Raw genomic sequence first — 18,145 nt, 5'->3', positions numbered from 1 at the left:
GCACAAAGCCAGAAAGGCTCCCCTGCTGCAGGCAGCCCTCTGCCTCCTGCCTGCGGGCTCCCAGCTGGACACTCATTTTCCTTTGCCTGCCTGGCCAATTTCACCTTGTGGACGCAAGCACCACGCAAATGCAGGCAGCTATGGGACTTGGGTGACGGCTGCATCAAATGCATGGGTTATTATTTCCTGGTGTCTGGCTTCCTGAGAATGTTAAATATACAGTCAAGATGGAAGAGCTTATCATGAGCCTTTGATTAGGAGTCCCTGGGTGGCGCAGCTCCTGAGTTTCTAAGGACGACTTTAAATCTTTGGCCCTAGCTTGACTTCTCTTCCGGGTGCCATACTTCTTTGGTGCATAGCTACCCTGGCTCTCCAAATCCCATCGCGGCTGGCTCTCCTTGCCCATATCCGATCCATCTCATGGAAGCCCGCCACACTTTCCCACCTCCCACCCCAACCTCCTCTCTCAAGACCCTCCTCTCCCCCGCCCCGCCCACATCTAAGACCTTAGCCTAGCTTCCCTTCCCAACTTGCTATCTTGTAACCAGACAAGGCTTTAGGAATGCAAATCTATCCTACACGGTGAAGCAGGCTTGGAATCCTATAGGTGGGTTACAATTTTAGGATCAGCCTGGGCAACTCAGAAAAGACCATGTGTTATTTTTTTTAAATGAAAACAGGGATATAGTTTGGAGGTAGTTCGCTTGCCTAGCGCATTTGAAACCCTAGGTTCACTTTTCAGTAGCAGAAAATATAAAAAGCAAGAGAAGCAGTGGCGACCAATTCATAAATAAAAAAATCTCATTATCTCATCTAAACCCCATTAAGGCCATGCTGCCAGAAGGGCAAAGTTAAATTTTGTAGGACACCAATAAAATAATAAGAGTTCATATAGGTCACAGATATGGTAGGTGCCAGGTGGTCTTGCCTGTTACAACTACTATCTTAATTAATCCCATGAAAATCCCTTCGGGATATACAATATCATGTATGGTCTGGATTCTATGGAGGATGCCCAAAGGGTTTAGCATTTAGATGCCAAGGTAGTAAGAGATGGTGCCAGCCAGGCCAGATCCCAGCTAATCCTCAGCCTTGCTTCTCTGTTCATTTCCTGCCTGTCTGCTCTTACTCTACACTGTCAAGCAACATCATGCGCTGTGGTTCAGTCCTGGACATTCAGTGTTTAGGAATATTCTGGGCCCGGTTACTCATCTTGCTCGGAGCTCCGCCCGATCCCATGGGCTGGGCAGCAACCCTCTTCCCTACCCCATGGGCTGGGCAGCAACCCTCTTCCCTATCCCATGGGCTGGGCAGCAACCCTCTTCCCGATCCCATGGGCTGGGCAGCAACCCTCTCCCCTATCCCATGGGCTGGGCAGCAACCCTCTCCCCTATCCCATGGGCTGGGCAGCAACCCTCTTCCCTACCCCATGGGCTGGGCAGCAACCCTCTTCCCGATCCCATGGGCTGGGCAGCAACCCTCTTCCCGATCCCATGGGCTGGGCAGCAACCCTCTTCCCGATCCCATGGGCTGGGCAGCAACCCTCTTCCCTATCCCATGGGCTGGGCAGCAACCCTCTTCCAGTCAAAAACATAGCTTGACACCAGAGCCAGTTGGGACAACTATACTCTCCTGAAGTCCCAAGAAAGCTTTCGCTTGTTTTTTCCAAAACTGAGAGACTAGCTTTCCCCATGAGAGAGAGGGGAGGAACTTAGGAGTCTCTCCTTGAGGATTTACAGGCAGTAAATGGTGCTGGAGGAGGGGAGGCATTTTCTTCTGTGGTAAGGTGCTCATATAAATAACTCCTCATCCACAGGTATGTAAGCAAACCTAACTAAACTTATTAGCTCTCTCTCTCTCTCTCTCTCTCTCTCTCTCTCTCTCTCTCCCTCTCAACACACACGTGTATGCACATATGCGCATGCCTGTGTATGTGACAAGGCCATAGAAGTGGAACTAGTGTGACGGAGACCAGAGGGAGGGAGGGAGGGAGGGAGGGAGGGAGGGAGGGGAGGGAACAAGGGGCAGGTAGTAGGAATGAATGTGATCTGAGCACATTATGCACACATATGAAAGGTCATAATTACACACAATTAATATATGCTAACGAAACTTTTGTTAAAGGGCTGGAGAGATGGTTCAGTAGTTAAGGGCACACATTGCTCCTGCAGAGGACCTGGGTTCAGTTCCCAGCACCCAAATCAGGTGGATCACATCTAAATCCAGCTCCACAGGGCTCTGATGCCCTCTGCTGGTTGCCATGAGCACCCCCCCCCCAACTCACATGCAGAGCTACACACATTCATACAATTAAGGATGACAATCTTTAAAAGGTTTAAAAACTTTTTAAAGTGGAGAGAGCAGACTTTAAGCTGCCTTCTACACTTTCTATAGAATAGGGATAGATTATTGGAGGAGCATGAGGAGGCCAGGCAGTTCCCTCCCTCTCTGTAGGATACTCTCACAAGTCCGGTGCCTTTAGAGGCCTATCGTGTGTGACATAAAGAAAAATTACTGTGTTGTCATCAGATACATGGACCCACTATTTGAGGTTACTAAGTGTTATCATATACATGGACCCGGTATCTGAAGTTACTAAGTGTTATCATATACATTAACCCACTATCCCAAGTTACTAAGTGTTTTCATATACAGGGACCTAGTATCTGAGGTTACTAAGTGTCATCATGTATGTGGACCTGCTATCTGAGGTTACTAAGAAGCATCTAAATGACATGCGATCAGAACTGTTCACCTTTCCAAAAAACAGTTCCCTTGCTCCCCTATCCTCTGCCTTTGCCCATTTTCTTTATACAAAGACAAGCATTCACTGTGGAGTCCAACCTTTCTGCCTAGAGCCCTGGTTTTGCCATTGACGGACTGTGGTGTCTTAACTCAGTTACTATTTCCTTATCTCTGAAATGAACAGAAAACCTACCTCCCAGGGTTATTGTAGAGAAAAAAGGAGTGAATACTTTAAAGCCATCCCCTGAGTTCCCTGGAACACAAAAGCGACTCAACAAAAGAAGGGCAGGAGTGTTGAATTAAAATGCTGTGGAACTGGGTTACCACAGTGCTTATAAGCAGGTCCCCTGCAGAGGGTTAATGGCCTCGAGGAAGTGCTGTGGAAAGGCCAAATACAGGACAGTTCTCTATAGCACTCCTTAGGAGAACTTTCTCCTGAATTAAGGTCGTGTGTGTGTGTGTGTGTGTGTGTGTGTGTGTGTGTGTGTGTGTGTGTACACATGCATGAGCAGGCATATGTATGCTGGGGGAGTAAAGCCAAAGCCTTGAACATACTAGGGAAGGGATCTACCACTGATCCTTCCCACCCACACGTGGCCTCTAAGTTTGTTATACTGGGCACTATAGTTTACGTATTAAATATGTTCAAAGGTTTCTGTGTTAGGAGCATAGTCCTTAGCTTGGCATTATTGCAGGGTAATAAAATCTTCATGAGGTTGGACCTAATGGGAGATTTTCAGGTCTTGGAGGTGCTCTTGAAAAGACTATGACATACTGATCTCTTTCTCTTGTGTCCTACTGCTTGCCAGAGGCCCTACCACAACGGCATTACCTGACACCTCCAAAACTGTGAGCCACAAGAGACATGTTGTCTTTTTACGTCCACCTTTAGTTTTGTTGTAGCAACAGAAACCTGACTAGCTCACAGGGTATCTTTTTCTACTCGATTTTTGTTTGCAGGTGGGTGCTCATGGGTCTGTATCGAAGCAGACATTTGCTCTGTCTGGACCTGGGAGTCTCTTCATGTGCATTAACTCCCCTATCTCTTACATTAAGTCAGTAAATTAGTGATGCTATTCTCAATTAAAAGCGAGAAAGCTCAGACTTAGCAGGCCAAGCGTAAACCCAATGGCACACTAGCTGTTGGTGAATTTGGGTTCCAACCTCATCTCACACACACACACACACACACACACACACACACAGCATGTGGGATGCCATAGAGCACCACCAAGTCCCTTTACAGCTAAAGAAAACACTAACTGGAAAAAGAAGTTACCTGAAAGAGGAATTATATATAACTACTGCCAAGGCATAGAGTTCATCCAATCCCAGTGCCTCATTGGGCATTTCCCCCTGGCAAAGCGATTCTCGGAACCGTCTATAGGATGAAAAACTGCCTGCAATTCATTCTATATCTTTCCGAGTGTATCTGAGACTTGGGGAATCAAAAGGCGCCAACCCTGGCTTGGGAGATGAGGCATCGAGCCAGGGTGAGATGGTGGGAACACCTGGGTGTTTTCATGAACGAGAGGGTCGACAGAAAATCTGCTGTGGGTGCGGGAGGCACGGCCCTCAACAAAGGCCAGGTCTCTTACCAGGGGTGTCGAGCTGCCTGCTCACAGGTGTATCGTTTATTTGGGTCTTTCTCCATCAGGTTCCGAATGAAGTCTTTGGCTGTCCAAAAAGAAAGCAGAGGGAACAGAATTATTTTGAGGTTTGAACTAGGATGATTGGACACCCTTGTGTTTTAAGCATGTGTACCATTAAAATACAAGACAGGTTTTTTTTCATCCCTATTATACCTTGAACACAAAAGACACCAGTACTCTGATAAAAGCAGAGTCATGGCTGGCACTCCAAGGCGGACCCAGTGGATGGAGGAGGGGTGGCAGAGCCAGGCTGAGACCCTGGCTCTATGGTTTTTGTTTTGTTTTGTTTTGCTTTTGTTTTCGTTTTTTCTGTTAGCTACTAAAGATGCCTTTGGTTTAGAAAATAAAGGAAAAAAAAACTTTATAATTGCATGCCTCTTCTGTTCACCACTGCCTTAGAGAGATGTTTTGGGGACATCCCCTCAATGTGTTCTAGACATCACTGGTTCCAGGAAGCTCACTGAGGAGCTGCGAAGCCACCAGGTATGGTGCTCTTTGCTGGGAACACCTCAGAGAAGCATCTGCATTATACTTGAGCTGTTACCCACGAGAGTCAGAAGCCAGAAAGCAACAGCTAGACCTAGCCTGGGGCTTGGTCAGCATGGACAGGGCACAGCTCAGAGCAGGCCAGGGAGAAGGAGAGGGACAGAGCTGCAGAAACCAAAGCTGATACTCCATGCCGGCTTGGACCCTGCTGTCCTGTAAGGCATGGCAACTTGCTGCTGCATGTGGGCCTCAGCTGCTGGAGGAAGCCTCTGGCTTCTAAGCTCAGAAGTCCAATCGTTCTTTTGAGGTCTGTTTGAGGAATCTGTAGAATGGTATCCTGGACCCAGGATTTGGAAGGTTGAGGAAGCAGGCCAGGGGATTCCAATTAGGAGCAAGTTGCATAAATAATAAAAATGGTCTGGGTGAACAGAGAGCGTCATTCTTCTTCTTCCTTCAATGGTTCTCACCATCTCTCCTATGTTTGGCTTTGGTCTTTGTCCCCTCGAAAGGTTGATGGTCTTCCCTGGAAGTATTTTGGTATGGTGCACTGTGGCCCAAGAAAGGGCTCTAGATAGTAAAATCACGGCCTCAGCCAAGAAAGCCTTATTGCGCATGACTGCTCTATGCAAGGATACTTTACCAAGCACACGAGACTTCATAAATACAGTCTTGTCATAAAAAAAGTCGGCTCCAGGAAAACTGGGGTTTACGGTCCCAGCTCTGCTATATACTGACTCCATAAACTAAGGCAGGTTATTTTACCTATCCCTGGGGCCTGAGCTTCTATTATCAGTCTCATATAAATAATATGAATGCCAATCTCCGGGATCATCCTGAGGGCTGAGTGTGTGCGTGCATGTCCGGGCTTCTAACACTCAGCTCCTACTTGGTACCCATCTGGTGCCAGCTAATAATATTTCACTCCTCAAGCAACCATGTCAGGAAGACATAGAGGAGTGAGTCCATATCCCTTAGCTTTATGTAGCAAGTCTATCCTCCAGGTCAAGTCTAAAGGTGTAGCTTCCCCATAAAGCTTCCCCAGGAGCGACTATAGGCTGAATGCTTGTGGAAACCATGATTCTTTGGTCGAGATCTGTACTCCCATGATGAGGCATCTAAAGTGGACCTTTGGGAAGTGCTTTAGGCTGCCGTAGGTGGGACTCTCACAAAAGATAGAAATGTTTTTATGAAAGAGACCCAGAAGGCCTTGCCTCCCCCTTCATGTGCAAACAGAAGAAGCTTCCTAAGAATCAGAAAGCAGACCCTCATCAGACATGCAGCGGACTTGATCCAGTACTTCCAGCCTTCAGAACTGTGCAAAATAAATGCTTGGTATTTAAGCTACACAGCCTGTAGTATTTTGTTACAGTAACCCCAGCAGAAAAAGACAGAAGCCTCAGGACCATTCTGAGCCCCAGGGTCCTTGAACCTCTACATTGGGTCGTCAGGATATGAAGGCCATGAGACACTCACCGGAGTCGGAAATGTCATCCCAGTACGGGGAATCGAACTCATATTCTGCTTTGAGGATCTGTTCAAACAGCTTTGAGTCATTTTCGTCATAAAACGGAGGGTAACCACAGAGTCTGCAAGACAAGCGTGAGTAAGAAGTGAGTGTGTGCACATCCACTAGTGCTGGGTCTACACTTGGTCTGGAAGGAACTCATGACCCATTAATCAAATTAACGGAACCCATGCTGAATGTGCTAAAGTCAAATCTCATCAAAGGAACCACACCCTTTATATATTACCATGCCACAGAAGCAAAACTATGACTCCCCAAGCAGCAAAATGATCACCTCCCATTGTGACCAGAGGCACACACACGTACCCATAAGTCCACCATATTTTTATTTATTAGCATGTGTGTATGATGTGCTTGTAAGGGCGCATGTATGCCACAGTGAGTGTGTGGTAGTTAGAAGACAACACTTTGGTACTGCTTCTTACCTTCTGCCTTTCTGTGGTTTCTAGGGGTGGAACTAAGGCCACCAGGCTTACACAGCAAACACTTTTATACACTGAACCACCTTGCCACCCTCTGTAACATTTCACATGGCATTAACTAGAATCCACGACCCCTAGACGATCAGCAGGCAATATTCCATTTATGGATATTGTTAATCATGTCTGTAACACTGTCCTCAGCTGACAGGAACCAACAAAAAGCATAGTCAACAGGCATTTCCGGATGCCTCCAGGTTCATTCTATGTAGGAAATTGCTAAAGGAAGAAGAGGAAGTCTTACAACCTGGCTCTCACGTTGCTAGAATGCACCCTGACCTGTGCATTATTGGTCCACAGAATAGGAACCAGAAACGCTACTATTTTGCCCATTGCAAGCATTGGTCATCCACAGGAGGCAGCTCAGGTCGCCGCATTGTAGAGTGACAATGTCCTAGCCAAGCTGCCATTGGGGCTGTTTCACAAGACAACTTCTTAATTGTCCAACTAAGATGCTGCTAGCAATAAATCAGAGTTCTGGAGACACCAAGGGCCATTTGACAACTGTGGCAAGAGCCATCATATCAATTCAATTCAACCATCACAAGTCAGTAGTCATTGACACTGTGGATTCTGGGACTGACCATGTAGGGCAGAGGGAGAACACATACTTAGCAACCGAGAACATAATAAATAAAATACCAATAAATTAAAATTTAGAAAGTCATGCTTTCTCTTTCCATTCCTGCCCTCAGTTCTAATGTTACCTTGACTACCAGTAAACGCTTCTACACCAGTGTATACATCGTGTATATTTTGGTTTTGAGCTACATGGTTCTGTGATACTGCTCTTCCAGTTTGTTCCATCAGTTAGAACACTCAGGAAAGGACCAGGAATTGCCTGGAGCCCATGTGGGGCTGGGGTGGAGGGACCATACGGCCTGAAAGGGTGGGATCAAGCCAGTAAGTGACCCCAGAGAAGAAGCAAGCAGTACTTGGTTCTAGCCCAGCCAAGAACAAAATTCGATGTTGCAGATCTGGCTTCTGGGGCCAGAATGCAGCAGCCACAGTGGGAGGCCTGACCCCAGACTGAGGCTTGACCCGAAGCCAAGTCCCTTCTTCCTGCATAGTTCAATATTATTCCAAACATAGCGACAGCCTAGAGACCAATTTAATGAGAATGAACGAGCAGACATCCATACACTGTAGGTCTGTAGGGGTTAGGCTGTTGGTACCTAACAAATACAATAAAGATCCAGCCTTCTTTCATTTGTCCATCCAAGGGGCACAGCTGCAGTGGGCTGAATGGGGGATGACAGTTGTCAAGGCCGAGAAGATTCTACATCATCTAACTCACAAGTGTGTTGTGGAGGCAGGAGGCCTGGAAGATTTCATTTGTAAAGATCTGCTGTGGTAGGCAAATGGAGCAGCCAGCGCCTCGGAAACCACCAAGCACATACTTCACTGCCCAGGGACACCCTGGGGCCACAGAGAGATGGATATGTAAATGCTTCCCACAGCGAGGACTTGGGAAAAATAAAATGTTTGCATTAGGAAAAGCCGACAGAGCAAAATGTTAGCTTGTCTCGGAAAAAGCTGACACATTGGATATGTGAGCTTTTTGTTTGTTAACAAGTGTGTTTTGCTTTATGGTCTGCCTTTCTTTTTAAGGAAAAATTTGCTAAAAACTTTCAGGAAGGATTTCTTCTCGTGCCAATGTTCTTAATGTATATTCTAATTTCCTTTCGTCTTAGCTTTATTTCCTTTCTCTGTTTTTGCATAGAGGACTGTTCATGCAGGTGTTCTGAGTAAATGAGTCTATCTTGGGGCCTGAGTTAAAATTAAGAAAGAGAGAGTTGAGGACACGCCTCAGGGAATAAGCACTTGTCACGCAAGCATGGTGACCTAAGTTTAAATTTCTGGAACCTGCCCAAAAGCTGGACACAGGAGCCTGCCTGCCGGTAACCCCAGCACTTCTGTGGACAAATGCCAGAGGCTATCCTGGGCTCTGCCACTCTTCCCAGATTTCTTCAGTCAGCCCTTGTACAGCTGTCTGGGACAATCGTGAATGAAGGAGGACAGCACTGCATAGCTCAGTGGGTGCCAGCGGATGAGGACCACAGCATGGTCTCTGAGGGAGGAACGGAATTGGGAACAGGTGTCTACTGCCCTAGGCCTCATTAGTTTGGCTCTTGGGCTTACGTTCCTAGAAGGAAGGCTGGTTTTCTTCTCCTGGGAAAATGTTCTATTAAAGTCTAGCCCCAGTCCTGACAACTCATGTCTCCCCTCAACTCTATATCTAGGGGTGTTTGTAGCCCAGTAGCAACAAAGTCCAGGGTAACAAAGATCACACCATCCCCAAATACAGTCCTAATAGCACGTACATTTTTATAAAAAGATTTATTTATTTTATTCATATGAGTACACTGTAGCTGTCTTTAGACACACCAGAAGAGGGCATCTGATCCCATTACAGATGGCTGTGAGCTACCATGTGGTTGTTCAGAATTGAACTCAGGACCTCTGGAAAAGTGCTCAGTGCTCTTAACCACTGAACCATCGCTCCAGCCTCCTAGCACGTACATTTTAAAGTGAACCGGCTTTAAACACAAGGCCGGGACTCAAGCTTAACCCCTCTGACTCCGGGTCTGTGTTCTTTCCTCTTGGCCTTCGTCAGTAAAGGAGAAGACTTGAGAACCAAACCTCTTACTTCAGCTTTTGAACTCTCTGTGTAGGTCGGTTGGCTTATTTCCACCCAACATCTTCCACCTGGAAGAAGCACTCTAGACTGTGACTCTATCTTTCCATCCCCATCTCACTCCTTCTGGGGTACATTCACTAAGATGCTGCAGGCCAGCTTCCTGCATGTAGAACACTTACTGTATCAGGGCTAATGCAACATTGTGCACTTTGTCCGGGTTGCCCTTTGCTTGGCTCTGCCATGCCCTTGAGAATGAGCTTGTAAGATTAAGATCTTACTTCTCTCTGGCAAGGGACCTGAAAACAAGCAGTTGCCACAGGGGACAGGGCTCCATGGTGTCATATCCTCTCTGGGCACAGCTCTGATCTGTCCACATGTATCTAGAGCGTGATTTTCTCTTTGTTTCTAGATTGTCAAGGTCTGGGGCAGGGTGTAGCCGGAGGTGTGCCAGATAGACACTTGGGCACATAGACATGATCTGGAAGAAGGGGCTGCTGTGTTGGCTGTGGAGCATCTATGACTGTCTAGACAGAAGTTCAAGATTCAGGAGAGCTTACCCCTGCCCTATTCCAGAAGAACCAGGGAGATCTCAAAATACCTACCCAACAGGGCACTTCCTGGACACCCCACTTGCAGGAGGTGCTAGAACAGTAATCCTCCAGGCTAGAAGAACCTACTGCTTGAGCCTACCTCTGAGGACAAGTGGTCTGACTTTGTGGAGACTAGAGCGTGGTTTAGGCTTTCCAAATGGCACTCCTGGCCTCAGGCCCTGACTGTTAAGAAAGTTTTCCATGGGGAAGGATGTTCATATAAATGAATGTGAAAATCAGCAGTGAGTGGCTAGCTGTGGCTGATCTGGCAGCGAGAAGGTTTTTCTTGGAAACTGAAATGCTATAATAACATACGCGCTCCCATCAAGATAGCCATGAGCTCAACGTGGTCATTATCCTACATTAAGTTATGTTCTTTGGAATGTTTATTCTTGGTCATGGATCTCCATACCTGGAAAAGAGAATGCCTGCCAGTGGGGTGTCCGAGACATGGCCAGTGGCTACTTCTCTGTCCCTTTGTTTCCACAGCCCACCTGTGTTTTGGATGACCTCTTATATACCTTGAATTATGTACTTTAGGGTCTCTGTTGCTCTATATAGCTTTTGATACCAGAGATGGCTACTGAGAGGACAGAAAGAAGCGGGGATCAGAAGTGGTGGGGGAACAGAACCAGCCATGCCTGATGCTAACCTGATGTAGGGAGGAGCTTAAATTTTTTAAAAATGTACTTTACATTCTTGTGGTACAAACATTTTATGTGACAGCTTCTCTCCTGATATTTCAGGGAACGACAAAGTTTTGCAGATTGTGTGTGTGTTGAGTATAACAATGTCTCCCTGTAGTGATCTGAATATAAATTGTCCCCCAGAGGTGCATGTTTGAACAGTTGGCTCCCAGCTGGTGGTGCTGTTGGAAAGCTCTGGTACCTTTAGGGGATAGAGCTTCATTGAGGGAAGAGGCCCACTGGGGTTGGGTCTTGAAGTTTTATAGTCTGTATTTCCTCTCTGGAAATTTGCTTCCTGACTGAGATATAATATGACTAGCTACTCACTCCCCTGTCACCAATACCTTCTCCAAATTGTAAGCCAAGCACAGCCACCCTCCTTTAATGGCTTCTTGTCAGCTATTTGGCCATATCGACAAGATCAATATAGTCCCCAAGAGGGTCCTATGCTGAAGGCTTGTTCCTTAGATGGTGGCTCCATAGACAGGTGGGTGGATCATTAAGGAGTTAGCTTCATCATCGGGTTCATCAATTGAGGAATTTGTAGCTGAATGGGCATGTAGGAGGTGACTGTAGGAAGCAGGTCTCACATCCTGTCCCTAGCCTCGTTACTTCCACTTCTGATCCCCATTTTCTGATTGCTTGGCGTCCATAGCATGCACATATTTGGATACTAGAATTCAAATTACCTCATAAGTAGAAAGGCTGCAGGGATGAGAAAGAAGAATAGCAGGGGGGTTTGTCTCTCACGTGAGCAAAAATGATCTCTTTTCATTGACGTGTTCTCCATTTGCTGTGTTAGCTCACCCCCTTTTCTGCCTTCTGACCCACAGTGAATACAGGCTGTGGCCACCCCCGCCCACTGGCTCCCTCTACTGTATCACATCTACTTTGTCTCAGCACAGGCTCCTGCGGGGTCAGAAGACACAGAACTGTTGGTCAGACACTCCTCTGGCCATCACCAAAGGCTCACTGAGTACCAACTATTCCCAGGCATGGAACAAAATGGCTGGAGTGCCTACTGATATGGTATTACGTTATAGTTGGGGACAGGGGAACAGATGGTCACATTAAATTCATCCAGAACACGAAGCATGAAAACTGGACATGAAAGGTTAGTTTAGAGCTGGTCCAGAGAAGCTACATTTTGACCTTATTCTAGAACATTCTTTTGTCTACCTCATTCTCTGTGCTGGGAATGCTTTTGTTCTCTCTAGTCTTCAAGACTGACCTGCTCAGTGGCAAAGCTCTGAGTGTGTGTCCCTTGATGTCTTTCCTGTCCCCACCCCTGCCACACCATACTCTTCTGCTGTAGCTCCTGTCTTGGTTTGTACCTGGGACTCACCATCTGTGAGACTCTGTGCTCCCCAAAGGCATCACATACCACACTCATTTTTGCAATGCTGAACAGCCTGGTACAAAACTCAGTAAAAGCTTGTTGGAGGAATGGCTCCTCAAACACCTTCACCTTTCTCCGACTACCATCCTTACCCTGCTCAGTCCTCTCTAAACATGTTCCACTCTTTAAGAGCCAGCTCAAATCTCATCTCTTTTGGGGGTCTTCTCAAGAAATTTTGAAAGATCATATTTGATGATTGTGGTTCCAAAGTTTAAATGTTCACTTTGCTGATAAATTCCCGAGGGAGACAGACCCGATACTATATCATAAATGGTATTTCTGTAGGGTTTGGAGAAAGGGCCTCACTGTGGCCTTGAACTCATGATCCTTGTACTTCAACCTCCCCAGGGCTGTGATTATAGTTGTGTGCCATTATGACTGGCTCTTTGCTGCCCTATGTTAGAACTCAACATTTCTCAATTGTACTCTGATAAACAGAAAATGCTTTATTTGAAACATTGATGTGTACATGTACATATGCAGATATACACACTTGTGCATGTTATCATAACACACACTTTAATAGACATAAGACATCACTAGGGGTATATATAGGTCATGGGTAGAATGCTTGTATCTACCATGAATGGGCCCCCCCTGGGTTTGACCCTAGCACCCCAACCTAAATAGGGTTGAACACTTTAAAATGAGTAAAACTGTACAGAAAAGACAATTTCAACCATATTTTTTCTGAGCACAATATTCTCTTTACTTAATTTCATTGTTGTGGTAAAGCACCCTAATGGCAAATAGTATATAAATGATCTTCTCCAAGGCAACTGGAATGAACATGGAGAATCGGCAACAAATATCACCTAAGCTCCCATATGCCTAGAGCCTGGCAATAAGTTCAAGTTCCCCCTCTGTAGTTCCATCAGAAGCTAAGTACCCCCCTGATGACAGAATTCACTGGTGACAGGTACTGTTCCCAGCCCGAGACCTTGAGTCAAATGCTTAGAGCATGATTGGTTTCACAGGCAAAGAATTTTATCCTGGGGTCCAGAACTCACTACTCTTTTCTAAGCCACTAGGAAACTGAGTCCTGGAGAGAAGATGGTCTCAGGGCCACAGCTGGTGGGAAAACCTGGGTATGTAAGTGAGGAATTGGCCTAGAAAGGCAAAGGCCATTTTGATCCAGTTCTACAGCGAGATATGGATCGATGAAATTGTGTACAGTGATCATTATAGAGCAATCAGTAAGGCAGGACTGAGTCTTACTTGCTACAGTCCCCTAATCCAGTCTCACTTCAATGTAACAGATGGATCATGTCGTTTTCTATAGTAATTAAGCATGCTGAACATGTCTGGTAGAAATTAGTAACAAGAGCTATCACCCATTGACCATTTATCAAGCACCAAGCTCGAGGGTTACACACTAGCAACTCGTTCATTGCCAGGACAAAACGCCATATGAGAGTAACTTAAGGAAGGAAAGAAGGAAGGGTTCCTTTTGGCTCCTGGTTTGAGAGCACAGTCCATCACGGTGGGGCAACAGGAACATGAGATGGATGGTTAGATTGAGACTCAGCTTCTTCCCATTAGTCAGTTGGAGCTTCAGCCCATGGAATGGCGATGCCCCCATGAGGCTAAGTCCTTCTCAGTCACAGCACCCTCACAGAGAGATACCCAGAGATGAGGTTACTAGGTGATTCCTAGTAATAATTAAATAAGACGAAGCTCTTTAGAAAGCAAACGAATCTTTGGTACTTATTCCCAGTGCCCATTAGTGAGCAAAACAGGGTTGCACATATATCATCCTGGTTTAGATTAGCGGGTCAATGAGGCTTGAACCACAAATATGCATCTCAATTCTGTAAGCATCTGTTTGAGCATGTGCATCCCCTCACACCGAGACACCGAGAAAAGAGAAGATGGGAGAAAGTAGGGAAGGCTCACACAGTAAAGCCATGTGCAAAGACCCCGTGCTTCCGGTGAGAACGCGCTGGTCAACATGCTCCTTGAATAATGATTTGAGAGTTGAGAACGGGGAAGCAGGGATCAGAGAAAGATTCTGGGCAGAAAAGGAAAAGGGAAGGACATTCCAGAAGGCAGACAGCTGGAACTGAAGATCAGGACTTGGGGACGTAAGGAGGACAGGAAGAGCAATTGCTCTGAGCATCTTAACCCATCTGTGGCCCACTTTTTGAGTCTTCTATTAGTCACATGGACACCATCTTGAGGAAGTCGAGAAAATTATCAAAGAGGCCTGGAGACCCCTCGAGACCAGCCAAACACTACTCATGCTAGCTGAGAGACAGGCTTAACCCAGACAGAGAGGACCAAGAAGAGCTTCCCACAGCAGGAACAGTTAGGGGGTGCGGGGCAACTTCTGCCACTGAAAATTAGTCCTCACAAGAAACATATTTCAGATCCAAGCACCAAGGGATGCAGACATCCAGTGTGGAGGTGATTAACTTCCAGTACCAACCAAGGAGGCTGCAGCCTGGGAGGAATTCCAAACTAGAGCCCAGTGTCTAGATGGGTGAGATTCCTTCTGATATTCCACTTCCTTCCTCCTTCCTCCATTTCTCCTCTCCCCTCCCCTCCCTCCCCTCCCCTCCCCTCTCCTCTCTTTCTCTATATCTCCCCCAGTCTGAGGGGAGTATATTCTCCCTACCATCTTCAAGTTTTAGATCTCTATAGTTGGAAGCTATCTCAACTCTTTCAAACTGTGTTTCTAAAATTATGTTCATAATTGAATGATACATCCTTTTTCAAACACAGGAAGCCATCTCCATTTTCTCAAGCATGTGACAGAGTAGGCTGCAGTTGAGAAAGGACCTTAGGATGTAGCTGAGGCTGACATCAAGGTTGTAACCCTCCTACCTCTACATTCCAAGTACTGGAATAGCTGGTGTACACCAACATACCATTCCATCAGATTCTTAGAATACTGGATCTTGAGGGAATAAACCATCAATCTATGTGGTTTTAGAGGCCCTATCTAAAGACAGAGCTCAGAATGGCTCCTTCCTGGCATATCCTCTACTGAGTTTCCAATGCCAGGTGGCTGTTGCCTATCTTGCGAAGCAGCCTCAGGCCTTTCCAGGTTGAATCCCAGGATGCACTGCAGCACTGGCCTCCCACCTCATGACAGCCAGCAAGCCTAGATTGCAATTTATGTCTGCTCTCTGTTGCCTCCAGGGGGCAGCAAGTGCCTCCAGGGCCAGAGCAGGAACAGAGCCATCTCTCTGCACCCCATCATATTGCCTGATGTGTTTCAGGCTCACTCAATGTTAGGAAAGTGAATGCCTGTCAATCCTCTTGCTCTTCATTCCCCAGGCTAAATTTCCCCAAGCCTTTAGCTGCTACACACATGACAGTTTCTAGACAATAATAAGCGAGCAGAGGAAGTAAATGCTCTTCCCTCTGACCTAAAGCTGTGCATTTAGGTTTAGAAATGACAGATGCCTGATATTCTCTGCCATCTCCTCCATCCTTGGTATGCTCTCTAGCACGGGGGTCTATGGATAACGGCAGGGACTACTCTGCCCAGTCACTGACAGGGAGTTGCATCCATTGTCATCTAAAATGTATAGCCTCTGGACCTCAAATGCATGGCCACAGCATGTTCTCCTTGCTGCTTTGCATGCCCTGCGCCAACTGCCTGAAGTCAGAATATTTTGAGGGCTAAACCATCTGGCATAGGAGACTAGTCTGGTCCCTGCCCTGAGTGGAGGAGAGGAAGAGGGCTTTCCATGCTCACAGAGATCGAGTCTGACCAAGCAGGACTTGCAGCTGAGACAAGAGCTACTGGGACTCCCAAGCCCCAGACAGCACTTAGCACACTATACAGGACCCGCTTCTTACAAAGGTCGGAGAGGAGCCATGCAGCCTTTCTGCCAGTCCTCGGAACTCAGGCACACCAAGATGCCACCAATAAACCAAGCCAAAGCAAACTCAGGAATTGTTTTAAACAAGCGTTGCCTGATGAACCAAAACGATCAATGCCAAAATGACAGGAGGAGGACCCAGGCGATTGTTACTGATCTTTAAAGCAAGAGAAGGGAGGGCAGGAATGAACGGGTCAGTTCAGGCCACCCAGACCCAATAAGAGCGAGCGCCACATGCTGGTCATGTTTCTCTTGACTGAGAAGGGTCACCTGCAGACCCACGGGTTCTACAAACACATCCACGGCTGCCCATCGCCACTGTCCTGAACTCTACACAGAGAGCTCTTGGCTTTAGTTTGTTTCTTGTGGATCATTCCTAGGTGAGGGAGCCTGCTTATTTGTTGCTACGCATGCCCTATGACCTTGCGGGGTAGGCCATGGGTCTTATTGTGATTCAGTATACCGACACTTACTTTTTAATAGTCCATTCTGATCCTCTATTAAATGTGATTCCATGCACGTGGGTTGTGAGTCTCTGATGCCTTTCCTTGGAGATAGAATTTCTTTCTTCCCTTCCCCTTCCTCTTCCTTCCTGTCTTTCTTCTCCCCGCTCCTTCATTCCCTTCCTTCCTTCTTTTGTATTGGGGACCAAATCTAGGTCCTCACATAAACCTAGGTCCTCACTGTCCCAACAGGAAGTTAGCCTCAGCCCTTTAAAGGCTTTTGCTTTTCAGACAGCTTCTACCTATGCCCAGATGTGGACCCTGTACTCCAGCCCTCCCTACCCCAATCACACCCAGAGACAGCTTGACCCCCGAGGAGTTCTGACACACCCAGGCTCACAGGTGAGTCTACCACTGCTGCCTCAATCAGTGGTCTAACTGGGACCCGCCTGGGTGCACCCCAGAGCAAACAGGTTCTAAGTTACTCATGCTGTCATTGAACCTGCAGTGCTCCTGCCCCGTCTCCCTAGTGGTCAGGATTATAGGCCTTTACTAACTTACAGCCTAATTTAGTTCTACATTTCTCTAGACATAATATAGATGGCGGTGTCAAGGGTGGCCTGAAAGATGGAAAGGGCCCTCCTGATCACAGTTCAGGGTGTTATACAATGGGCACTGCCCGGATGGCAACAGCAGCAGGTGTTCTTATGTTTATGAGCCTGCCTGGTACCAAGAGTGAGGATCACCATTGCAACACTGCACCCTGGGCTGGGGCACTGCGATTATGCTGCAATCTCAGCCTTAGACGCCCGGTCTCTGGTTCTTTCCCTGGAACAGAAGCATTCCATAAAGAGCCAGATGTCAACTGCTGGGACTGTCTTGGCTAGAATCAGCCTTCGGGTGAGGAAACGGACCTACCTGAATGCAAACGAAGCATTCTTTGCTCCATTCTTAAGAGATAATTAAGTTGTACACACATATGTGGGCACATCAATATTTATGTGACCTAGTTTGAAGAAGGGAAAAGAATGGGAGGCCCTTGAAAAAGCAAGGGGATTGCTACAGTTTTGCCCACATCTGTCTTCTAAGAAGACAGACAGGTCAGAAGTCACGGCCAAGTCTGGCTGAGCCTGTTGACGTTGTTTTCATTGCCTTTAATCTACCTGCCTTCTTCAGTTTGGGGGTGGGTGGGTGGGTGTGAATGTCTCTAGGATATTTCTCAGTTTTCATCTCAGCAGAAATCCAGTGTGTGCCTCTGCAGCATGATGAATCTCTGAGCATAATTTAGGGAAACAGTCATCAATCTCCTTGAAGGGAGAGTTTGCGCCACGAGATGTTCATGCACATCTTGGGAAGGGAAAGATTGTCTCCTTAGCATTTGTCCTACCTTGGCTTGGTGAAGCCCACCTCCCTGGGCACCAGCATACACTAGCTTATCTTTCTCAGCAGCTTCAGCTCCGAGGACAAAGCGTTTCGAGTAAATCCTGTGTCAGAGCAAAGTCCCGTGTAGGATCGGAACCCGTCGAGTGTGCTTAGAATCGATGAAGAGCCTTGACAGAAAAACAATTTCTCCTTCCGCATGATGGATAACAGAGGAATGAGGGAGGAGACCCAGAGAGAGGCAATTTAACAAGCATCTGCACCGGCAAAATGAGCGATGTTTATG

The 18,145-nt window shown here is 46.8% G+C and overlaps 1 protein-coding gene across 3 annotated transcripts in view; it reads right to left on the bottom strand.

The window, feature by feature from the left end:
* Positions 1–18,145, bottom strand: part of Camk1d (calcium/calmodulin dependent protein kinase ID) — a 398,518-nt gene that overhangs the window by 13,563 nt on the left and 366,810 nt on the right. For all 3 annotated transcript variants that reach the window (XM_052156575.1, XM_052156574.1, XM_052156573.1), the window contains exons 7-8: positions 6,357–6,469; positions 4,344–4,422 (exon numbers count right to left, since the gene is read on the bottom strand). In XM_052156575.1, the coding sequence (XP_052012535.1) occupies positions 4,344–4,422; positions 6,357–6,469 (192 nt within the window). The remainder of the gene's footprint in view (positions 1–4,343; positions 4,423–6,356; positions 6,470–18,145) is intronic.

This window comes from Apodemus sylvaticus, chromosome 14 (assembly GCF_947179515.1).
Source record: "Apodemus sylvaticus chromosome 14, mApoSyl1.1, whole genome shotgun sequence".
NCBI classification, from domain to species: Eukaryota; Metazoa; Chordata; class Mammalia; order Rodentia; family Muridae; genus Apodemus; species Apodemus sylvaticus.
The sequence above is the reverse complement of the archived record's forward strand: the minus strand, read 5'-3'. Positions and strand labels throughout refer to the sequence as shown.